Below are 25,541 nucleotides of genomic sequence, written 5' to 3' on the forward strand. Positions count from 1 at the left end.
TGGGCACGTTTCTCCTTCAGGAAGCCCATCTTCTCTGCTGTGCAGATTACAAACCTGGCCTGATGCAGGGAGAGAAGATCATTTCCCTCTGACCTTTCCCAAGGATGAACAGAGAAGCAGGAGAAGTCCTTTTAGTATTTAAGCATTTTTAAGACATGCAGACATTGAGCTGTATTTCAGTTCTGCAGTATAACCCTCACTGCAAAGCATCATTTTAGTAGCTTTGATTAAAAACAATGGCTATTGTCCCCAGTAGTTAAAAAAAAAATTACTTCCCCTGGGGAGCCACATAATTAAAGGAATCAAGCCAGCAAACATTCCTTGCAAGATTTAAAAAAAAAAAAATCTTTTAGAATTAGGCTTCTAGTTCCATATTTGGGCACGACTGGGGGCTCCAGACATTCTGTGTACACAGATAAATATGGTATGAGGAGTTTTATACACTCTCTTTTTTGTTTGTACCATCCTGCCTCCTTTGATGAGCCTTAAATGAGTTTGATTAGGGCCTGGACCTGTTGCCTGAGTAGGCAGCCCTGAAGTCCCGCATTTTTTGAGCAGAAAAGAGGGAAAATAAATTTCTGAGCAGGAGACAGGACTTGATTCCTCATGGGAATTATGGCCTCAGTACTTGGGCCAACAAGATAGGAAGGGAAAAACATCCACCTTTGGCCATCTGGCAAAGAGACAGGTAATAATAGAAGGTCTGGAATTATTTCTGTCTTCATGACTCCATTGAAGGAGAGGAGCCACTGTGAGGGCTGCTGCAAGGAGAAGGGTTTCCACACAGTAATGGAAATGTGGAGAAAATCCCCCCCAGTGAAGTGTTGGGCAATAGTCTGTGTTTGCTTATCTGGAGAGTGATGCTCTGGATGGAAGGGTTTTTGAAACAAACACTCCTCGTTCCTTCAGGTGGATTTTCTGCCTTGCAGGTAAGAATATCAGCATTAGTGGGGAATAATGATCAGCTGAACTCATATAGAAATATTGTTAAAGATTATATATAATGTCTGATTGAGTAAAAAGTGCCTGTGAGCCCAACCATGAGGAATACACAGTATTGAAGCACTGCTGGTTCAATTTGCCTGCACTTGGATTTGTACCTGTGCATAATTAACAATTTAATTTCCTCTCTCTTTAATTTTCAACTCAAAAAAAAAGTGTTTTGAGGCCTAAATCTTCCACCTCCTGCCATGCTGCAGTTGGACCACCAGCAGTTAGTGGTAGGAGATGGAAAGAGTCTGTAGAGGGAACTGAAATCAAAGATGAAGTTCACCTTGTCTAAGCTGTGAGTCACTTTTTTCTGGCTGTTTTCACAGTGTTATGACAGCTGCACTGTTTCTGCAAAAATGTCCTTAACTGGAGAAAAAGTAAAAAGAAACTTAGGAATATGCATCCATGAAAAAAAACCACAGAAATTATGGGAAAAACGTTCCAAATTTTCTTTGGTCTAAATAAGCAGTTCTTAAACAATTAACTTTCTGAAGCAGATCCAAGTTCTGCTGAGTTACAAAGCGTCTGCACTTTGCAGATTCAGCCTTTTTTTTTTCTTGGAGACTTGCTATTGCTATTAGTCTGATCTATGTTGATGATCCACCTGTCTGTTCTAGGTACAAAACAGCATTCCTGGTTATCTCTGAATATCCATTCTGGGCATCTCTGATTATTTTTTTTTTTCCCATTTATCTATTTCAGGAGCTTTCAGCAGGCATGTTGTGTAGGTAGACTTCACAAATGACAGATTAGCTTGGGGGGGGGGAGTGATTTAATCACTCCTGAATGCATAAGTGTAATTAATTGTACTCACAAAGACACCTTGATTGCACCTGCAAAATGAAATGCTGGATTCTGCTCAGCTGAAAGAGCTCTCTTGCAATTTGTTTTTGATCCATTCATGGTCCTGGTGAATTTACTAATCACATACTAGGCTAAATAGCATGTCAGAGCATTTATATGTGGAGCTGTAATCCCTTTCCTGACTCGGCTGAGCACAATATAAAATTCATGTAACTCCCAGGGAGTATCCAGTCAGCAGATCACAGAATACACCTCCCAAAGCCCAGGCAAAAAACAATTCCACATCATTGCTCTGAGCAGTGATTAGAAGTCGCTTGGGATCAAGAGACGTTCATATCTCTGTGTTATCTGTTTCAGTTAATTAATGAAATTAATTAATTAATGAAAAAAAAAAAAAAAGGCAGTGCAGGTTTCAACTTTCAGAGATGTACACCTAAGAATAAATACAGAGTGACATTTCCTTTGGATTTTGATCCAAATCTCAGGACACAGGCCAAACAAGCAGCTGCCTGAGGCAAAGCGAGAGCAGGAAAACAGACATTTCTTCTGCCTTGAGAAGATCCTGCAAAACACAGTTGGCTGCTTTTGATGCTTTTACTGCCAAGAAAGAGGTCAGAGTAAACAGGAGGGCTGGCTCTGGGTGCAGCTCCTCCTTGAGCCTTTTTTTGTGACCTTTCAGGTATTTTTTCCTAGTCTTCTTCCCATTCCTTGATGTATTTCTTGGGGTGGATGAGCTTTGGAGCTTTGTGCTCCACTTTGAGTAATAAGCAAGAGTTTTGAACTGTTAGAATTTTTGTTCACTCTCCATCTCGCCTCTAAATGTGAGAATGACATAAATTCCATCACTGGGATGGGAAAGAGAGATTTTCTTCTCAAACAGCACATGGTGCAGAGTTGGGTGTTTATGATCTTGACCCACTCAAACCTCACACAGAGAAAACAATTCTCTGTTCTTTGGTGTTCCCATTGGCAAATTCTCATTGGTGTCCCCATTCCCAAATTTCTATAATTTTCTGGGAGAAGTAAACCAAAGTGAAACAAACTGAATTGTGGTAAAAACGATCAGATTAAACATATAATAATCATTTTATACTGATGTTTTGGGTTCACTGAAAAGACCCAATAGCCCTGGGGGGAGCTGAGCAGCTCCCCTGCCATGGGATGGAAAATGACCACTGGTAGTAACTCCTGATTGTGAAATACATTTGCCCAAGCAAAGGCTGCCTTTCCACCTGGGAGGTGGTTTAAATTCAAAAAAAAAAAAAAATAAAAAAAAAAAAAAAAAAAAAAAAAAAAAAAAATAGAAGAAGAACTGTTCTCAATGTGTTGTTAGTAGAGCATAGAAATTAGGACAATTTAAACCGATTTTCTTTGGAGAGTCATTTGAGATGTGGAAAATCGTGTGCTGTACCAAGGGAAGAGAGGTGGAATTGCAGGTCATTCACACACAGTATTTTGCATTCTCCTAGAAAACTCTGTGTTCAGCCCATTTCAAAATTAGACCCATTTGATTTAAGTTCTAAAATTATACTTTGCAAGCTAAAAATTGCAATATTGGAATTTGATTTAGCAAACAGGTTAAATAATAAATACCTGTAATAAAACCTGAATAATACACAGGTTCATTCAGTAATTTTTTTTTTTTTTTTTTTTGAGAGTTAATTCATTAATTTGGATACAGCACTCTATCAGACCCAGGGGAAAGATGTCACTGAAGCAGAAAATATAAACCACCACTGATGGATTTTTTTTTTTTTCCTAACAATCTTTGTACAGGTTTTTTTATTATCGGTGGGGTTATTTGTTTCTTTTACATTGTAAATAGTAAAATATCACTCCTAGTATAAGAAAATTTCATTTTTTTTCATGCCTTGAGGCTGGGTTTGGACTCAGGGCTCTGTGAACTAACTTCAGGCCAGAGAAGCCAGTGGTAATATTATTCATTTCCACTTTTGTTATCACACTTAGGATCCTGCTGCAGTGCTGGTTTCATGCACAGCTCATAATTCTGAAAACCTGATCCAAAACCTTTGAAGTCCATGGGAGTCTTTCAGCAGGTTTTGGACCATCACTGTCAGAAACCCACCTCCACCTCAGCCACGTGGCACTCACAAAATCCACATTTTGGCTGGGAATTTTCATTATCCTAATATTATGCCACCAAAATTAATGATAGATCAATTCATTTTTTTTGCATAGAAGACAAATGCCAAGTAGAAAAGCATTTTTTTGTTAAATCCATTCATTGCTGACAGCCTTCAGCAGCAGTAATGGATAATGCACTGAGGAGAATGGCTTTACCTCACTTTTCTAGAAAAAAAAGAGTGGCCTGAATTATCTGCTCTGTGTGTCTTGTGTAGTGATCTGCTTCAGCAGATAAAAGACTTAATGCTCAGGTACTCTGGGTGCAGCAGTTTTCACAATCATTAAGCTTACTTTTTAAAATACAGGAGTTAAAGCCTGGTTTGGAACCACATGAGTCTCTAAATAAGGGAGGTCAGCATTTCTTGGGAAAAAGAATTATTGCTCCATAGGTGTGTCTGAAAGAGGAGAAGAAACAGCATTGCAGCCAAAAAAATGGCAAAGCCACAATCCAGGATCAGAACTAAGCAACGGGAAAATCTTGTTGTAAAATCTTGTATCATCAAATGTTTTACCCTGCTCACTGTCTGGCAGAATCTATTACTTTTTAATATTAGTTTTTAATTAATTTAGTTCTTAATTAATCTACCCTTAATTTATTGTATTTGTGCACCCAATGTGAGGTTTGGGAAATACATTTCATGTCAGATAACAGCCTCGAATGCTGAAAATCTTCAGTAAAACTTTTACTTTACTTCAATAAAACTGTATTTTCCAGTACTGTGGGTACTGGAAAATTGGAAACTGGAAACTGGAAATTATTGTCCATAATTAAATGTGTACAGGACTGTGAGTACCATCAATTACACTTAAACTAGCCCAGTTTAGTTGTGGTTACATATAAAATCTTAAACCAAAACTTTGAAATCTTAAATCAAAAGATTGAAACCTGACTAGAAATCAGAGCCACCATCTCACTCTCCAGATGTCAGATTATTGCCAAACAGTTCATCATTATCCATTATTCATACAGACATTTGTAGATAACTGCTGGAGAAATATCAAGTGTTTAAAGAATCTTAGGAAATGGCTGGTATTGTACATAAAATTGTATATAAATGTACATAAATTGTTACATGTGTGCTTTTATTTCAATTGTCAATCAAATGCTGAGAAGGAAAGTTTTGAAAAAGGTGTCAATCTTTTCCTGAGTAAAATTGTACATAAAATTGTACATAAAATGTTACACATGTGTTTTTATTTGAATTGTCAAGAGGGAAAGCTTTGAAAAAAGGTATCAATCTTTTCCTAAGTATTGATAGAAATGTGGACACTCCAGCTGTTTTACACATGTGTGTAAAGGATGCAAAGATGTGTTTGCCTTGAGAGAATAGAGACAGCTGGGTGTGCTACACAGGCTGAGGAAACCTTCCAATGGAAATCAGTCTAACCCATTGTTTTTCTTCCATCTCTCCCTCCTTTCCACCCATATCCCATCCCTCCCTCCCTCTTGCCAGGGAGTTTTCCAAAGAAAGAGAAAAGGCAAAGGCTCGAGGGGATTTCCAGAAGCTGCGGGAAAAGCAACAGCTGGAGGAGGATCTGAAGGGATACCTGGACTGGATAACTCAGGCAGAAGATATTGATCCAGAAAATGAAGATGAAGGCATGGATGAGGAGAAGCCTCGAAACAGTAAGCAACTTTCTTCTCTCACTTTCTTTTTCTCCTTCTCTGTGTTTTTAGTAATAAAGGCTGTGCCCATCTGCTGTGGTGCTGAGGTGGCTTCTGAGGAGGAACAAGCTTTTCCTGAGACATGCACTGTGCTCATACACATTTCCAATTTAATGCTTAATGTAGGAAACCATGGGGAGCAGAAATACACCTGCAGTAATTGATATTCTGCAGGTCAGTGCTTAGTCTGTGATACGGGCATATTAAACAGATTAAAGGTCAATACTTGCTGGTAAAGTCCACTATTGTGAAAAGTTTTAAAATATAAATGTGCCTTCTATTCATTTATTTAATTGCAGCTCGGTGTTGCAGGTTCTTTGCATGTGGTTGGATCCTTGGAAAGCAAAAGTTTCTTAGGGAAAGCTGTGCTCCAGGATGGGAGAAGGGCCAAACCAGCTTTGTTGTACCCTGAGTGGGACATCTGTAACTCCACTGAAATTAGTGCAGTTGTCTTTGCTTGTGCCAGGCTGGATAAACCTCTCAGACATTCCTTCTAAGGGTGTTGTTTCTGACTCTTCTCTTTTGGAGGCGACAAGGTGTTTGCACAAAGTGAGAATTCACCAACACTCTCCTACTAGAAATCCTCAGGAAGAAGGAGCTTGAGGAAAGCAGTGCTCTCCAACATTTCATTATTTACACTGACTCCTCTGCCACCTTCTCTTTTACCAAAACAGGCTGGGGAACACCTCAGACCCCCTGAGCAGTTATTCCTGGGAAATGTCAGGCTTGGAACTTTCACCAGCCAATGGACAGTGGCTCTGCTCTTGGCTTTTATCATAGGAATGTGCATTTTCCTTGTTTTATTTTGTAAGAAAATACATGAAACGTGTCCCTAGATATCACCCTCCTTACCAAACAATCAAAATCCATGGGATGATCCCATCACAAACATATATCCCAGTAACAGGAAAGTTGGGCACGGGAATGTTGTGCTTTTCTTTCTTCAGCAAGATTTTTAATAGATGTTCATCACCTTTAGGGTGTTAGTAACCACTATTCCTGCCAAAATAATGAAGTTCTTTTAGAAAAAAAATTGGGCTACAAAACTCTGGGTTCAATCCATTTCAAACCTGGGCCCATTTGTTTTAGATTCTAAAATAATACTTTACGAGGTAAAAATTGAAATATTGGAATTTGATTTAACAAACAGGCTGAATAATACATAGATTCATTCAGTAATTATTTTTGAGAGTTTAATTCATTAATTTGGATACTATAACAGGTTATGTTAATATCAGGTTATACCCACAATACTTGGGTATCTGCACTTGAAGGATTCACTGTGGTGACTTTTCCCTATTCAGATTATTTTGATTTTTATGCTGGTGTTTTCATAGCTCATATAGTTTAGTTTCACGATTTAACCTCAGCTACCATTCAGAAATGAATTTAGTAATCATGGCCAAAATTTGCTGCTCTTTGGCATACAATACATGAATAAATCAGATGAGGAGTCACTGCATGGAGTCACACTGTTGAGTATGGTCAATCCATATTTGAGCTAACAAGATTTTGATAAGTTGAATTTTGTAAGACTTGGTTTATCAAAATTGGTCCTCTCACATTTGAATCAGAAAAACTGAGAAGTGATGGTTTCAGCTTAGGATAATACTACAGAAAAGTACTGTGAGTAAGAGACAGGGCAGTTTGTTTAGGGTGAGGTTGATTTGGTTGATTTTTGGTTGATTTGGTTGATTTTTGGTGTGTTATTTCCTGGGTTGGATGTTTTGGCATTTGTGCCAGCAGTCAATCACCAGTAGAGTTGAATTGAACGAGAAAGATAGATGGTATTATTTCTCTTCAAAAAACTATCTGCAAAATAAGTAAAGGACAGATGGCACAGTTGTAAATTCCCTCGTGAATCCCTTTGGCTTGAGTGTTCCCAAGACATTTGAATCCCACCTACTCCCAGTCCAAGTTTACATCACCAGGACTCCAATGCCTTCCTTGTTTTCTTGTGTTCAGTTCAGTTGCCTCCTTTGCACCTTCAGTGTCTTTTGCTCAAATGCTCTTAGAGCTCATCACTTTCTGTTCCTGGTGCAGCACCCTGAACTCCATGGCTGATTATAACTTTGTTCAGTGACTAATTAATGTTGATTTTCAAGGTATCAGCCCTGAGGATTTCAAATCACATCACTGAAGTGCACAGGGCAGTTCAGAGCTCCTTAGGCTGCTGTGTCAGCTCAATAAACTTCAGGTGTGTCCTTTGCATCAGTGGTGTTGTTCTGATGCTCAGAGGACAAGTGCTCCTGCCTCTGATAGTGATTCACATCCATGCTTTAAAGAAATTGTGTCAGTTTTGGCTTCTTTGGCTTTCCCTTGGAGGTTTTTTGGGGTCTTGGAGATTTTTTTTATGAAGAGTATCAGAATAGTTCAGAAGTTCAAATAAAAAATACTTATTAATCTAAAAACTCAGCTAATGCAAGTTCTGAGACTCAGCAGTTTACACCATCTGTGCTCTGACCCAGGTAGTTTACCCAAATTGAGTCATCCCAAACACAGAGAACATATGTTTCCAGTCTTTTCTCTGCCCTTGGCAGCTACAGAGGCAGATTTTGCTGTCTTTTAACTTTGTAGAGAGTGCTGCCTGCTCGTCAGTGTGAGCACTACCTCCTGTAAAACAGAGGACACAAAGTGGAAGAGGCACTTTCTGTTTGTTTTCTCTTTTTGTGATGGTCCTTAGGGCATCACTGGTCATATTTTGGTTTTTTTGCTGCTTTCAAACCTTGCCCAAAGCCTCACTGTGTGATTGCAGCCCTTATGAAGTTATTGAGTTATCAAATCCAAGGATACAACTCTCATTTCTCAAAGAGAAGGACCTTAGTGAAGGAAAGGGTGAAAAAGGAAGGTGAATGGAACCAGAGTTGGACAACCTGAGCAGTCTTTAGCTCTTCTCTCCATGGCAGAGGTCTTGGCATTTTGCTGGGGGAGCTCATCACCACTTGTTGCTCACACAGATTGAGAGACACTCACAGAGCAGGCTGAGTTAATTCCCTGCCTTTTAGCAAGTGCCACATTTCAGGCAGTTTTTTCCCCTGTTGTTTGCAAACACGGGTTTGCCATTGTGACAGATGTGAGGTGGGAAATGTGGAAAGGCTTCTGGGGGCTGTTTGTGTTGATGGTTTTGTTCTGTGCTCTCCCCGTGACGTGCCTTCCACACAGGAATAAAGAATTAATTTGACAGAGGGGAGAAAACACGTCATGTCACACAACAGCCACTGAATTCAAAATTACACCACAGCAAAGAAAACCATCCCTCCTGTCGCTGCAGTTACTGGGAATTTGCACTTTTGTTTTCCCTTCCTCAGAGTGGTCTGGGATGCATCTGTTGCTGTGGGCAGGAGCAGGAAACCTCAATCCAACCCAGATTCTCCTCCTGTTGAAATTAATCAGCAAAATCTCCCACAGACCTCAATGGGGTCACAAATAATCTGTGAATGGGCAGGATGAAGTAATTTGATATTTCTGAGTTGCTCAGGTTTTGTCCTCCCTCTCTTTCCTTCTATTTGGTGCCACCATTTGCAGAAAAAGTATCACCTCACTAATGTCAACAGAGTCCCTAAAAGTAAAAAAAAAAAAAAATCCCACTGCTTTGTAAAGGCATTCCAAGATTCAAGCCAATTTATTCTTCTTGTTAAGTCACACCCAACACGGTACTGTAAATCCAAAAACTGATTTGCAGGTAGCTTACCCTACTAAAATTAAAAGTCTAATCATTCTTCAAGGCCCTGTTGTAATGGAACTGATGGCTGTAGATAATTAAGTTTTCTTGTAGCACAGCAGGAAAAAAACCCAGCACAAATCAATGTGTTGCCTATCAAAATCATATCTCATTTCAGATGGCACGTTAAATAATGAAAGGTGTGTGTCTGTACATGCAGATTTGTGCCTCTGTTGAGGTGGGAATAGTGCACAGGTGAAGACAAAAAGTACAGACATACAGGCAGGTTTTTAAATGTATATTAAAAAATTAAGCAGTTTAAAAATAAATAGCCTTCAGTCTTCACTTTCAGAGCATTGCTGCAGTGCCTTAATGATCTTTGGAAATATTTATTAACATCTGAGTTCACTGATTGTGAGGAATCAATAACAATTTAACTTTTTGGTGGACTACAGGTTTTGTCTCACTCTTTCAACCACCATCACCATAACTAGAAAGTGGACTGCATTTAATCACAGGTTTATGAGAGTCTTCCCTGGGAAAAAAAAATTGTTCTGAGACAAGGAAGAAGTTTTCAGCCCAAAAAGCTAAATTTCAGAAGACATTGGTACCCATTAGATCATTACAGCTTTTGGAAAATCTGTGCCTTTCATGGAAACACTTTGTGCCTCTGCACATCAGGCCATAAATGAGAACAGGAGAGATGATAGTCTAAATAGGAGAAGGGAAGAGTTTTAGAACTCTGGAAATAGAAACCTCAGTAATTTCAACCCTAACAGGGCTTTATTCCCAAGACCTCCAATAGTAGTTTGACTCTATTATGTAATAGGGGGAAAATGATGACCTCCTGTCCCTGAAAGTCCAGGCATTTTAGGATTTATCTGTCCAGTTCCTGTTGACTTGGCTTTCTTTTCCACTGAGGTTATGTACAAAATACCCAACAAATTCTGTGAAACCCTTAGGGAAAGTTGTTGATGTGGAGCTGTTGCATAGAGAGAGCTTTGTGTACAGATCTAATCATGACAACAAGATAAAAAAACCACCAACTTCAATTTGTGCATTTGGTCCTATTTGTACATTTGGTAATTTCATGTGTCAGCCTGCTCAGTGGCCTCCAAATTGTGTCTTTGGTGGACTGACAATAGTAAGCAAGTGGCTTATTATTTTCAGCCTGAAATGAAATATTTTGGTGCTCTGGGATAATGTTTAAGATAGGAAGGGTTTTCAAAGATTGGGTTACAAGCTAAAATGTCAAGGTGGCCCAAAATACTCTTGCTAAAAATCATCTTCCACAATGAAATTTAATGGGCAAAGTACACAGTTGGGAGTTAACATGGAAGACGTAGAGGGGAAAATGAGGGAGTGGATATTTAAAAGGTTTCTGTTTTACATCCAGTCTTGACCCTCATTGCCTTAACACCCCTGTCTTCTTACTGTATGAGCAAAGAGATGCTGTTCTGGGTTAATTTCTGTTCAGCAGAGCATACTTGAACTTGTCTGTAGAGAGCAAATTAGTTCATCCTGTGTTATTCTAGTTTTATCCACAGAATGTGTCCTCGTGTATTTTACAAACACATGGAAGGGCATGGACAACCACCCCTCAATGGGCAGGTGCAAATATTTGACAAATATTGTCAAAAAGCAATTTAAAAAAACACACAGGTGCCTTGGATGGAACTCAAGATTGTCTTAACAAAAGCTCTAAGAGGCACAGGCTGGAAAACGAAACCTTTATTAATTTCATTCCTCCAATACCAGTTGATGACTTGAGAAAAGCATCACAGAACGTGGCTGCATTTTGCTTTCCTCATTTAAATACAAGGAAATCATTGCCAGTCTTGTAAAATGATTTATTACCTGTCAACACCTCATCTAAAGAGGAAGAAAGCCCAATCCCTTCTACTTTTATCATTGTCCACTGATGTGGAAAATAATCATCTGGTGACCAAGAAAGAGAATCAGCTGCAGTGCCAACAATCTGTAGGCATTTCACAAGGGCACCTGATAGATACTTCACAAGTTCAGTGACTGGGATAGATCTATTCTCTCTCACCACAGAGGGACAAAAGAAATGTTTTTTTGGTTTACAAACTGTGCCACCAGTTTGTTTTAAGGGGAAAAAAATCCATGTGTGAATGTGCAGAGGTTCCAACACATGGTTTGCTTGGACAGGGTTGACAGCACAAAGTGTTTCCATGAAAGGCACAGATTTTTCAAAAGTAAATTATCTAAGAGGCACAAATCTCTTCTGAAATTTTGCTTTTTCTGCTGAAATCTTCTTCCTTGTCTCAAGGAAGCTTGTGACAGCTTGTGTGCTGTGCCCAGTAGAAAAATTGTCCCAGTGGCATTTTCCTGCCTTGCCATCATTTGAAGCTGCTCTTAGTACAAATGCCAGAGTTTGAGGACACCTAATAAAAAGGCCTTTGCAAATGATAAGTCAGCTTTGTTTTTGTAGTGGGGCTCTTCACAGGAGAAGCTCAGGTTGCAAAATGCAGCACAGGTTTGTGCTACGGATGTCGAGCTCGAGCCTATAATTATTTTCCTGCCTAGAAAAAGCTTCTCTAGGACATTAATTCTCACATTAGGCTGAATCACTCCTACAGGCAAAAAAATTGTTCTGAAATTCCTGGGGATTTTGCCTGGGTAAGGACTTGGGCCCAAATGAGTTTCATCCAAGGTCAATAACAAAATGTGCTGATGTCAGCACTCAGAAAGGTTTCCCAGTGTGAGGTCTTGGAGCTCAGAGGCCTCTCAGTGCTCACATATGACTTCAGAATTGGCATCCACCAAAGGGAGAGCAGGAGGTTTGTGGGGTCTGAAATCACTGTTTGCCCAGTGCATCATTCCCCTGGCTGAAATGGAGTTGATTCTGGCATGAATTCGACCCATTGGCATTACCAAGAGTGTGGTTTCTGTAAGTATACTGAAATAAATGTGTGATCAGATCCAGGTAAACTCTGATATCCTAAAAAGGAAAATCTATATATATCAGAAAGGGAAAAAAATTATATGTGTGTATATATATATATAAAAAGAACATTTGTGAGGTTTATAGTGACCCTGCAGGTAAATGTGGTAGCAGAGTGCACAGGGCAATGGTCTTCAAGGATGTAGATGAAAATAAAGCTGCCATTTCCAAGCATCATTTTCATTGTATGATTTCTGTTCAGCTCAATAACAACAAAAAAATTAATTTAGGGTGATTAATCTTCCACCTTTCCATCAATGTCAACAAAATTATGATGTCAACATTTGACTTATTCCTATTGGAATTAAATCAAAACTGAGAGTAGATTTTCTTCTGGACTCTCTTCATATGTTGCTATTTTATTTTATTTTATTTTATTTTATTTTATTTTATTTTATTTTATGTGAAAAAACAAGGAAGCAGCACATCCTATCCTTGACTGTTTTGTATTTCTCCCTTTCCAAGAGGAAACACTTGGGAAAAAAGTTAGTCTTCTGAACAAATTGAAATTTAAAACTTGGAGGTTTAAATTACACTTTAAATTGCTTCAGCTACAACATTGACTCTTGAAATATGTGTATGCAGGGTGATATTTGGAGGGGGTGAAATCTTGTTCTGGACTCTTTTGTCCACTTAAAAGAAAAAGATGCAGGAAAACTAAATTATGTTGTCAGGATCACCCACCCCACAGTGCCAGTGGCACAGGCTCTCACTCCATTTTCTACCCTCCAGAGCGGACAGAGCAGAATTTTGACCCTGGATTGCACCACACAAGGCATTCCCAAGCTTGCTCAGGGTGAATTTGGACTATTTTCCTTCTCTGGCAATTAAAAGTAATCATATTAATCATTTTAAGAAATACAGTTGTCTTGTTCCCCTGAATGTATGGATGGTTCACTCCATCTAAGTGACTCAAAAGGTCTGGTTTTCTGGTTTTTGTTAGGAATATAATTTAATAACCCCAGCCTTTAGCAAAAGCAGCTTTTAGGTTCATTTTCCTGTAGATTTCACAACTTCCCAGTTTTTCTGTCTGTCTCAAAAGAGGCTTTGATTGTAAAACAAAGAGCAAGGAACCATTTGTAAACCTTTTTCCCCTCCCTTCTCTGCTGTGGTAGGTAAATCCCACCTAACCCAACAAAATGTTAAAGGAGTGTAGCTCAAGCTGCATTTTCTGTCAAAACACAGTGTGGGGAAAACAATATTTCCTCTGTTTGAGCGGAGAGCCAAAGAAGAAGCTGCTGGTATTCAGGACAAAGCTGTGGCCAATGTAACAGCCCATAATTCAGCAGTGATTTGTTCCAGCAGAGCATCAGAAGGCCTGATAGAATTTGGTGAAGAGGGAAGAGTGTTTCTAGGAATCAGGAAAATTCTCTCATTTGGGGAAAGGTGGGGCATGTTCCTGATTCCATCAGCTCCTGCAGTGAGTGCTGGGGAACAGAGACAGCTCTGAGATAAACAACTCCATCCTGAGAGGGTCACTGTGGTGAGCACCAAATCTCTGTGCCACTTCTGCACGGGAGAAGTGAAGCTTCTTTGGGAGAAGTTGTGAAATCTACAGGACAATGGATGCCAGCACAGGGACCAAACTCCTAAACTCTGCTAATTTTTGCCCACAAGCTCATTTTTTTTTTCTTCTTGCTCCCCTGCAGGTATCAGAAAAGCTTCCAGGTGACTGTAGTTTACATCTTGGGGGAAAAAAAAACTCTTCCTCTCTGACTGGAAAAGTTTTGTGATCTGCACAAGAGCTCTCTTGCAGCTGAGAATTTGGCTTGTCTTGCTCAACTCACAGCTCCTTCCAGTTCTTCCCTTCCCTGGTTCTTGTGTCTTGAAGCGCAAATTTTTACTGAGAGCAGCTGCAGCACATAGAGACTGACATTAATGTTGATAAAGCATTAAGTTTATCCACTATAAAAGCTTTTTCTCTAGCAAAGACTGGCTGGTGAGGGAACACCTCTGTTCTTCCTGCTAGAAAAAAGGCTTGTGTTGGTGTAGGAATTGTCTTATATTCTCTTATTCTCTCATTTTGTTACATGGAAACACCTTTGAAGGTAAAGCTTTAGAGAGAATCCATTGTTTATATAGCTGGGGAAGACGCCTTGGTGCAAATAAATTAATCTCTGTCTGCCCTGTTGGCAAGTGTTTCTTGAAGCTGTCAGGATTAACCCATTAACACTGGTTCTACTCCTCCAGAGAGGACATTAGTGTGTGAGAAAGCTGCCTTTGCCATTCCTTCTGATAAATTGTTTTATTTCCCATTATTAGAGAGGCATAGAAGGCATTTGATACCAGCATCTCCCCAGAAAACTTTCGGAAGAAATGCCACAACCCCCAAAGCTGAATATTCATCGAGCAAGACCAATTTTTATTCCATTTTTTTAAGCAGAGACCTAAAGTGTGCTCTTAAATCTTTGCAGGGACACTTATAAAGTGGTTTTAAAAACTCTGGAGTGTTCAGCAGTTCCTGGTCACTGTTTTAAAGTAAGTTACCATTGCAGATGGAGTCTTGAGAGCCTCTTCACTGAGGAGAAAGCACTAGTGAGCAGGACTGATAGCTGAAACCCTGAGCATGGTTTTGATGTGGTATGAAAACTGTCAGGAGAGAGGCTGTGGTGCTCAGGAACAGTAGCTGAGGGACACAGAGCATGTGTTTTGAGTTAGAAACAACTGCTGGGGATGAGAACCACTTTTATTGCAGTATAATGTCAGCCAAGATCAAAGGCACAGTGTGTCTGGCACTGTATATACAGAAATTAAAAGTATGCTGTGTGCATTTCCTTTTTACAGGAAATCAAAACTAGTGAAGATGGGGTTCAGCTGACTAAAGACATTAATCTAATGCCAATTTAGACACCTCATCACACCCAAGACCTTCATTGTGACCTGGCAGGTCGAGTACAGCAGCTCAGGCTTGCACTCTTGCAGTGTGATAGTTGGAAGGAATATCCCAAATGGGGTGTCAAAAAATGTCACCCAGTGCCTCAGAAAAGGCAGTTGAGTGTGGTGAGTCCAAAGACGTGGAGGAAAAGTTTAGCACAAGTAGAACCTTCAATATTGATCGTGTAAGCTGAATGTCTTAAAAGAGTGTGCTGGAACCAGCTGTAACAGAAATTGTTCTGGTGTGATGGGTTTTCTCCTCCTGGTCCAAGTGTGTATTCATTCTTTGTCTTCCCTTGTGTATTATATGTTATACCTTGAAGATTCATGTGCTGAGAGGTAAATGCTGAAGGCCAGACCAAGAGCTGTGTTTGGGAAGAGTCCAGGACAGACTGAGGGGTGCAGGAAGAATTTATTCTCCTGAGGAAATTCTCATTTTCTCCACCTTGCCCAACCCTCACTGCAAGGCAGCTTGAGTTGTTGATCACTTAATTGGATTCACCAGTAAGCACAGGAGAAGGCAGAGATAAAAGTGTTTTGTTTTAAACACAAAGCCAACCCAGGGTAGGGATGGTGGCCCTGCTGTTGCACAGGCAGTGCACTGAGCTGTGGCTGCAGCACCACCACGCTCCTGGGGCACAGCTCAGAGACAGAGAGCCTTGGTGACATTACACAGCTGAACTGGCACACATGTCACCGAGCTGGCAGCCAGGGCTGAGCAGCTGTGAATGGCACCCAGCCCTTTTCAGGGCTTTGGGAAGCTCACAGCAGGACCCTGGTGCAGGCACACCCTCACTCTGTGCCTGCTCCCTTCTGCTTATGGGGTGAAACTCCCCATCCCCTCAGCGCAGTCTGCTAATGGGATAAAAACCTCTGCCTGTGTTTGCTCCTGGGGAGAAAAGCAGCTCTCTCTCCACCCCAGTTATCTCAGAGACAACATCGAGCCTGGAGAGGTGGCGGGGGAAGGAGAATGTTTCCAACTGAGGAGCTGAACTGAAAATAGCTGTGGCACTGAGTCTGCCTGCTGATTGCAGCAGCTCTTCAGTTAGCAGGGTGGTAGAGGCAAGACAACAGATCAGAGAATTGGCCTTTCAGACCTTCAGGCCTGAATTCAGACTCAGCTTTAGTGCCCACAGGTGTTTGTAGGGCTGCTCACCTCCTCATTCCCATTTATCAGGTTCACATATCACAGCATGATGCATCCCTCTTCTCCTTTTCCACTTGAAGAAGGGCTGCACTCAGACATTTCCCTCTGGGTTCACACTGTAAAGGACTTACAGTGAACCCAAGGATCAGGTCCCTTTAGATCAGGCTGAGTATGTTAGATGAAAATCCCTGGTCTCAAGCAGCAGAAGGGTTAAGCATCACAACAAGGATGCAGCGGCAGAGCTGCTGGCTCCTCACAGATGTGCAGATCAAGATGTATTTTGTGGCTGTTTGAAGAACCAGGAGCAGAACAAGAGGGCTGTGCAGGGTCACGAGTGACTTGTTTTAACACAGCTGTGTGAGGGAAGCTTGCATAACACCTGCCCACACTGAGCTTCACTCAAGCTGTTGTTATCAGTCCCTCACTCTCTCTTGCCTGCTGGAAGTATTTGCAAACCAGAAGTCTATTATTTCAAGGCCACTATAAAATGCCTATTTCTTTGGCTCAGAGTAATTAGCCTATTCTCAGTGGTAGAGGTAGAGAAGCTTTAATCATATGTTTGACAAGCTGATTTTAGGGGCAAGGCTCTCTAAGTTCAATTTCTACACAGTAACACACAGCCTGCCCAGCTAGCATGTCTCATGCTTCTGACTCATAAGATATTGTGATGGTAGTGTCTAGTACCAGGCTAGTCATTATGTCAGTAAAAGTGTCTGAAAGGACACCACATGCAGCAGCAGCAGCAGCACACAAAATCACAGACATTTTGTTTACTAGGCACAGGAGAAGAAATGCAACAGAGCAGGGTAAAAAAAAAAAAAAAAAAAAAAAAAAAAAAAAAAAAAAAAAAAAAAACACCAGAATTTTCTGTGTATTTGGGAATAGGAGAGGTGAGATTTCAGGTCAGGCTGAATTGAATCTGTTTAGTGTGATACAAGAACACAAATTCCAAGGGGTTTTCACAAAGCCCTAGCTGTGGAGAAACCCAAATCTCATGTGTGTGTTGATCAGTGAACTGAATTGCTGATTGTTTGCTGTCAAGGAAAGCATCATCCCTGAGCCTTCTCACACATCCCACGTGAATCCTGCTATTAGAAAATGTCTCCACTCGCTGAGAGCTCATCTCAGGCACTGTCTGTTCAGATGGACAGGGCCTTGCTGCTGCCTTTTCCTCCTAGGATTAATGCTTAAATGTTTTAATCACTACTCCTAAATTGAATTTTCCCAAATGCAGTTTCCTTCTTCTATTTCAGAGAAGATACACCTTCTCATTGGCACAATTCCTGCCTAAGATCCCTGCCTGAAGGGTTCTGCAAGCTTCCTCTGGGTTAAATATCCATTATAAGCTACCAGGGCATGATTTCCCACCCACTGCACCACCCAAACAGTCCCTGCTGCCCCAACCTATCCCCTTATGTGCTCTAGATCACAAATTGCAGGCCACTCACTGAGTTCCCAGACATCACCTCTGTCCTGTCTATTTTCATTCGTAACAATGCCAGTGAGAAATATAAATAATTCCATGATTATTATTAGAGGCATAAAAAGCAGAGGGAAATTTTAGTTGTTTTTACTGTCTCAAGACCACTTCCTTTGTCATTAATTATTTTGTTCATGACCAATGTTTGTATCACTTCCCAACACTTTTTCTACACTGTTTGCAGCTCTCACACCCCCATTTCTATTCTGCACTAATGGGATCCTTCTGATTTTCTAGTGAGATGCTCCTGCTTTTTGTGCCCTCATATAATTTTGTGGGGCTGTTTCAGGCACTGCTGCCTGTCCTAAATTCCTCTGCTAAAAACCATAAAGAATGAGAGAGATGACTTGTAGAACTCATATAAACATGCTGTTGGAATTTATTCTCAAAATGCTGTTGAAAGAAATCAGATTTTCAGTAGTTTTGCCTTTCTTCCACTTGGTCCATCCTTGAATTGCTTCAGGATTTTGTGGGGAGCCAGGGAGGTTGATAAAAAGTATTGCACTGGCACAAGAAACACTATAAAGCATGTCCTGGCAAATAAATGCCTTGCACTTTGGCACCTCAGTTGTTGCTCTCAGCGAGGCAAACGATGCAAGTCATTCATCAGATGAGAAAATCAGTTTAGGAGGTCATGGGAGGATCCAGATTCAGGAGGGAGACATCTTTCAAGGTGTGCCCTGATAGCACCTCTGTCACCCTGTGACCCAGCCAATCTGTCCTCCTGCAGCCACAGGGACTGGGAGAGTTTCTTTGCCCTTGCAGGCAGATTCTGTGCCTGGAATGGGCAGATTCAGGTGTTTGTTCAGCAGCACAAGCACTTACCCAGGGACACTGCCCCTCTTGCCCTTTCCAGCTCAGAGTTTGACTCCTTTCTGCAAAGTCAACTTTTGGATAAGTCCCTTACCCTGTTCTTACAAGATATTTTGAGATACCACAGGTTGTGCAAAGAAAAGCTTTGTCCTTCAGGCAGGAAATGCAAAGAGATTTTAAGTTTTTGTTTCAAATCCAGAGCAGAACATGTGTGACACTGGCAAAGGCTGTCACTGGGCAGGGCCAGGAGTCTGGCTGGGCCTGTGACTTGGTCCTCTGTGCAATGTGCATTCCACTCACTGGCTGCAATGAACAAATATTTATGGAATGCAGCATATTACTGACAATATTGCTATAAAAAGAGGGGAAATGGCAGCTGTTCAAATGAGCTGAGGAGTTTGTTACAGCAAAATAAATCCCAGGGATTAGTAGCAAGGTATTGCATTTATAGGTGTTCAGTCATCTGCATGTGGTAATGACAGATCTGTTCATCACAAGCCTGCACAATTAATACATTTCACTCATTTCCTGTCCTCCTTTTCAAGGTATAAATTTATGTATGTAAGGTATAATTTATGTAGCCCACAGCTATATCCCCTCAACATGGTGACCCTCTGGAAGGGGAAAAGGACAAGTTAAAACAAGGCTTTATAAACAAAATATATACATTACAATTTATATAGTAAAATAGATAATCCATCTATGAATGAAACATTTGATGGTACAAATCAGTATTGGCAGTGTTCCTGCTTTGTGCTGCTCCATTCAGCAAAGCAATGTTACACTGCACCAGCCTCTGTGGTGGGCTTGGGGTAATCACAGCTCTTGTCACTGCACAGAGCCTCTGGTGCCTTTCATGGGTGGAAAGATGTTTTTACCAAAAGCCTTTTCCTGTTTAACTGGAGGGGATGCAACTGGCAATGACTTTTTGGCTCTTTATGACTATCCTTGTGCTCTGTGTCTGGCCTTCAGTGAGAGGATGAATCTGTGCATAATCCAAAATTGGGTTGTGCAAAGTGTCTGTGTTACATGTGTTTAATGTAATATAGTGTAAAATGCTGTCCGTTGTGAGTCTTGGTTTCTGAGCCCTTAGAAAATACTTTTCCAAGCACTTTCGCAATTTTTCAGGGTATTTTTTACTGTGCTAGGTTTATTGACACCTTGTCTAAGTTTGAGAGGCAGGTAACGACCAAGATATCCTGCACATAGTTCAAGTTCCCTTTCTTCTCCTCCTGTAAAAGCTTTTCTGTCACAGAGCTCCTTTTCAAAGCTGAAAACACTCAAGAATTCCCCAGCCACATCTATTATATTTTCCTGACAAAATCAGGACATCCATGGAAAACTAATGCCTTACCTCTGCAGTTTATCTTCTGGATGCTGCTTGCATTTAAGAGCACAGCCAGTGATTGTTCCCAAGGCACTGCATGCATGGAGCAGAGTGAAAGCTGTATCTTATTTAAATTAATGAATAAGATGAATGAGTGCAGCATGTTCAAAACAGGCAGGAGGGGGAAAGCTAGGCAATATTCACATATTAATTAAAATGAGAGCTCTCCACCAAAAAAAAAAAAATAAAAATGGGAGTCAATTGATATTCTGACAGCTGGCCATAGATTCATTCATGAAATGATGGGCATGAAAAGCACCACGGGAAGCAGGGATTTACTGCAGACAAAGTCATTCACTTGATGCACACACTGCTAAAGGAAGCAGCCTGGGTATTGCAATTTATTCTTGTTGTGCTTGCTGGGAAAAAAAAATAAATAAAAAAATCTTAAATCCCAGCTGGAGAATTCACAGGGCTACTTTGCTCTTTAGATTTGCTTTACAGTTGTGCAGAGCCTCGCTTGGGAGATATTAGCATCTGTAATAAGTGTGGTACTTAGCACTTATTGTGATGTGTTTCACCTGCAGCTCTCAGAGAGGCTGGCAAGGTGAGGGCAGAATTACAGAGAAACTGGACAGGGATGTAGAAAAGCTTGGTCATATGGCCAAAGTGACACAATAAAAGGAAATGGTGGGCAAGTGACTTCAGGGCCCTCTGACCTCAAATGCCAGTGTGGGCAAAAGGGAAATGTAAAAGGGTCAAAATATTTTGACCCATATTTTTGGAAGTAATTTGTTACCAGTAGACATTGGCGTATTGGGGAAATCAGAGTCTGAGTAAGCATATTATAAAAATCAATCAAAAAAAATTTTTTTTTTTTAATGTGAAAACCCACTACAAGGCTCTTTCACTGTGAATACTGCTGGATAGTCACCCTGTTTCAAATCACGTACTTAATCCAAGGATGTAAAGTAAATGTCTTTTTTAACCTGCCCATTCAACTGAGGGACACAGCAGCATTTCATTCAGAAAATCTGTGTTAGGAATCTATCTGCCTCTGCAGCATAAATCAAACAGCTAAATCAGAAAGGAGTGAGACAACATGAATAACCTCCAGTATACCCAGTTTTATAGTTAATACCCACATCTGCAAAGTCATGTAGTAACATGTCCCGTTTAAATCTGTGAAAAGTTTATTTTGTCTGTGTTTCTGGAATTGGGCATCCTTTGCCCAAGCACGATTGCCTCTGAATCTTAAAATGTCACAGCATTAAAGTGAGATTCAGCAAGAAGTGTGACAGCATTATATAATCCATGGAAATAAATCTGAATATCAAAATTACTTCCACTGTCAAGATGACAAGCATTTCATAAATGCAAGATGCAACAGTGAAAACTGATATTACTGAACCAGGAGGGAAATATTGTTCTCCCAAGGGTATGAAGGAAAAAATTGTCTCAGGGCTGCACAGAAAGGGATTTGCTTGTGCCAGCTTTCTGTTTCAGTGGCTGGCTGTCCTTTGGCAAGCTGCCACCCAATAATTCATGGCATGCCCATGGGGCATTTCATGGGAGGAGGGACATATGTTACTGCAGGAGCAGAGCTGGTATCAGTGCCCTGTGCCAGTGACATGGAACAGGGGCTCTCAAAGGGTCCTGCACATCTGTCCAGCCAGCCACAGGCTGCAGACTCTGCTCTTATTTGTCTCTGTCTCAGCTCTCAGAGCTAGAACTGACACAACACAAAGCGTTTTTCAGATTTGTGTGCTAGATGGCTTTTGGTGCTCCTCTAACTGCTGCAGGAATGCTCTATGTAAGTGGTGTGAAATAGGAGTTTAGGTAGCCCAGGAGAAAAAGGCTGCTTTCAGTGATGAGCCACACTGTGGCAAGATGTAAGAAGTGCAAAAGCTTCAAAAGGAGCTGGAGAGAGAATATCTATTGGTCCTTGTGGTTTGCACTGGGTTGGAACCATGAAATACTTGCCTGCCTTTAAAAAGTTGGTTTGCTTCCCTTTAAAAAAAATTGCCATCTATGCTACCTAGAGAATATGTAACTAATGGGGGATTTCATCAATTCCAGTGAGTTATGGACACAATGGTAAATCTAAAAAAAGGAGATTGCCATGTAAGCAAAGCCACCAGGATTTGTATCAGCCTTTGCATATTTTTTTGCCTTTGTCTCAACTCCCAAAATTACAGGGAGGAAATGGCCATTGAGATGGCATTGTCTGTATGCCATGGTCCTAAACACAACTCTGGTCTGGACTTGAGCCCACCATTTGTAAAAAACATCTCTTCCTGATTAAAACATTCCTGTGGTGGATTTACCACCAGCATTCTTGGTACATGGCTCCAGTAATTAATTACCCGGACTGCAAAAAATGCCTGCCTTGTTTCTAGGCTGGAGCCAGGGTGTGGGCACAGGGTCTGGCTTCTCTGAGATCTGAGTCAGATAAGAAAGCCATCTGGGCTGTATTTGGGCTACTTCCTCTCACATTCAGCCCCAGTTTATGCACAACTCTTCCGCAGCACCTTCTATTTTCTGGTTTTGTTTGAATGAACCTCACAGCACTGCACACCTGATTATCCTGAAGGTGCTGTGAGGTGCCAGGTAAAGTGATTGTGCTTCTGAGAGCACATGGCATTGGGGAACTCAGCCCTGGTGTCCCCTCTATCCTGACCTTTATCCTCTAGACCATCATTCCTCTAACACTTCACGCCATCCTAATATTTTTGATTGTCCTTAACACTTTCCATCAGCTCAGTGTAATGAGCTCCTGTGAGGTGGTGCCAGCAAAGTGATCCATGAGGTCTCTTCAGCCCATGTACCACTGCAAGTGCATCTCTCACTTTACTAAATTTGACTTTCTGCAGCAGTAAGGTCAGGGAAGTACAAGATACACTCTAAGATATCTCTGGGATATGCCCCTAAACTTAAATTATTTCATGTTCTCAAGAGCCAAATATTTAAAAAAAGAACAGAAAGCAAATGGGAGTTGTGGTCTGACAATCTGTAAGTGATATTTCATACCTCTATATACCTTTGTTTTCCATTTTACACTTTTAACTCACATGGTTAAGTTTTCAGACAGAAGTGGATATCATGTGTAAGCTGAGTTCCCTGTTTTTTTTCTTTTGCCTGTCACTGGCTGCATGTTCTCTGTTGATGTCTTGTTCCTGGTACTTGACACTGACCATCTTGTCTGTGAAAGGAAGCCCTCCAGCTGGTTTGCCTGATGAGAAGAAAGGAAAGTTTGCTTGGTTTAGTCACTCCACAGAAAGCCATGGTAATGTTGCACTGCCCTCTGTGTCCACAGTGCATGTGTCTGTGTGTCTGTATTTCTCTGTGCAGGCTGGCCTATAAATCAGATTTGTGTTCTCCTGCATCTGTGTGCCTGGCTGTGTCTGCTGCTTGTGCAGTGTCCTCTTCATGCACTCAGGGCAAACAGCTGCTCTGCAAATCAATCTTGTGTTAATGTCTTCACAATAAGCTCAAATATGTTTTGGAAGTGTTTTTACCTCATCTCCCAAACTGACTTGTGAAATATCAGTGTTTTGGTTTTATTCCTGCAGGGCTTACTCTGGACAAAAAAAAAAAAAAATTAATTATGAGTGTTGGTTTTTTTTCTCATAGCTTACTTGACTGCTTCATGTATATCACAACATGAATTCAGTTTATTCCTTAATTTGTCTTTCCAAATAGACAAGATTATTAAAACATCTGTCTCCATAAAGGAGCAGGCAGCATTAGAGTACAGTATTTCATAGTTCTGTCAGGAGTGCTAGAGAGTCCATTATTTCATGTGGTCCTGAGAACACTGTACAAGAACTTCAGATTTCCCAAGAAGTGTGTTGGAGGTGTGTGAATTGCTGTGATGGGATGGAGGAAAGATAGTTCATTTTGAGGGACATTTCTACCATAATGCTTTCAAAGCAGTAACCCAGAACATTTTTAAAAGGACCATCTGATGTCTTTTTACCCCCTGAAAGAAGACCCTGGCCCCATGAGCATCTGCCCAATTGAAATGCAGAACTTATTTCTTCTCCATTGGCTCATTTTGCACCAATGACCCACAAACAGACATATTCTTACTCTTGAGTTACATATTCCTGCAGGAGATCAGAAATCTCTCCAACAGCACAGGCTCTCAAGCCTCACCTGAGATATGAACCCAACAGCTAATTCAGGTCATGTCCTGAAGCTTTACCAGACTCCTGGGAGATCTATTAACTCCTCCATCATTCAGTCTTAAGTATAATCCTTTCATTTGTTTTGTGAATTCCAAAAGGGGTGAGGACGGAACACAGGACACGTTGGATCCTATCAATTTTCCTACCTTTAACTGAATGATTATGTACAAAGAGTGATTGGAGCTTATGCAGGAGCTGTGAGCAGCTGGGGAAATGCAAATGGTCTGGGTTTGAGAGATTTTTTTTTTTTTTTTTATGGTCTGTAGAAGCAAATAAAATCTTGAGGTTTGATAACAGCTAGAAACAGGTTCTTGAATCTGAATGAGAGAGGTTGTCACCTAAAGTTGCTTTCACTTGATGTTTGTTCCATGGTGCTTCAGTCCAGTTCTTAGCTGTGAGAGACAATATAAAGCTGCACCATAGTCCATATTCATTAGCTCCTTTGTTGGTAATATCTGAGTGGGTCAGAGAGTCTGAATTTCTCCCTTATGCCCCTAGGTCCAGTTTCTAGGTGTAAGGTTAAATCGCACTCATGGTTAGGAAATAACAGATGAGCCATCAGTATTCTTCATGTGATATTTGCTGTCGTGCTGACAGAAGCTGTTTATCTGCATGCATTTCAATCCTGGTACCTTTTATTTGTATTCTAATCATTGCACAAAAGATTAGAGAGGGCAGCGAGCTGGTTGGGCTGCTGCAGGTAAAGAGGCGTTTTTCTAAAATCTTCAGTGGAATCCAACAAAAGCTTCTTGTTGGCTTTGTCAGGTTTTGTTTTACTTTCCAGTGGTTCTCCTTCATAAAAATTCCAGGAAATTGACTCTGAGAGAAGGACAGCAGCTGCTTCTTCCCTTTTCTTTGGCATCTGAGTAGTTTTTATGTTCCTGAAGTCTACCTGCCCAACCTGCTTTGTACAGGGAGGCACTAGACTCGCTCAGCGAATCGTTTAATCTTCAGGAGCTGCAGCTGAGGGTCTTTTCATGGAGCCAGTTCCTTCAGCCATGCACTCATTCAGAGGTTCTAATGGCCACTCTTCTCTTTTTCCTCCCTTTGACCCTTGCAGTGAGCATGCCCACCAGCGAGACCGAGTCCGTCAACACCGACAACGTGCCCGGCGCGGACATGGAGGGCGAGAACTGCGGGGCCAGGCTGGCGTGAGTACCCACACACAGAGCCTGGGCACGGGGCTGGGGCACACCCAGGGCGTGGGAAAGCCTCCTCAGAATGAACAAAACCCACAGGGGGTGAAAGGAGAGGCTGGAGATCTCTTGATCCAGGTTTTTATCTTAACCGCGATGCAAACTCGCTCAGGGTATTGGTGATATTACATCGTTTTACACAGATGTGAATAAGGGACAGAGGGACTAGGATAAACAGAGCTGGTTTTGCATGCATCTAAAAGAGGAAATGGTGGATAACTGTAGCCTTGGTTTCATACCTGATATGTTTTAGTTTTCTGAAATTCTTTTCCCAAGGATT

At 41.0% G+C, this 25,541-nt stretch overlaps 1 protein-coding gene across 18 annotated transcripts in view; it reads left to right on the top strand.

Annotated features, from left to right (window-relative positions):
* Positions 1 to 25,541, top strand: part of CACNA1C (calcium voltage-gated channel subunit alpha1 C) — a gene marked incomplete at its 5' end in the record, with an annotated part of 450,110 nt that overhangs the window by 307,787 nt on the left and 116,782 nt on the right. For all 18 annotated transcript variants that reach the window (XM_083858937.1, XM_083858940.1, XM_083858954.1 and 15 more), the window contains 2 exons: positions 5,394 to 5,566; positions 25,126 to 25,216. In XM_083858937.1, coding sequence (XP_083715063.1) covers positions 5,394 to 5,566; positions 25,126 to 25,216 — 264 coding nt within the window. The remainder of the gene's footprint in view (positions 1 to 5,393; positions 5,567 to 25,125; positions 25,217 to 25,541) is intronic.

Source organism: Zosterops lateralis (genome assembly GCF_965231275.1).
Source record: "Zosterops lateralis genome assembly, chromosome: 4".
Taxonomy (NCBI): Eukaryota; Metazoa; Chordata; class Aves; order Passeriformes; family Zosteropidae; genus Zosterops; species Zosterops lateralis.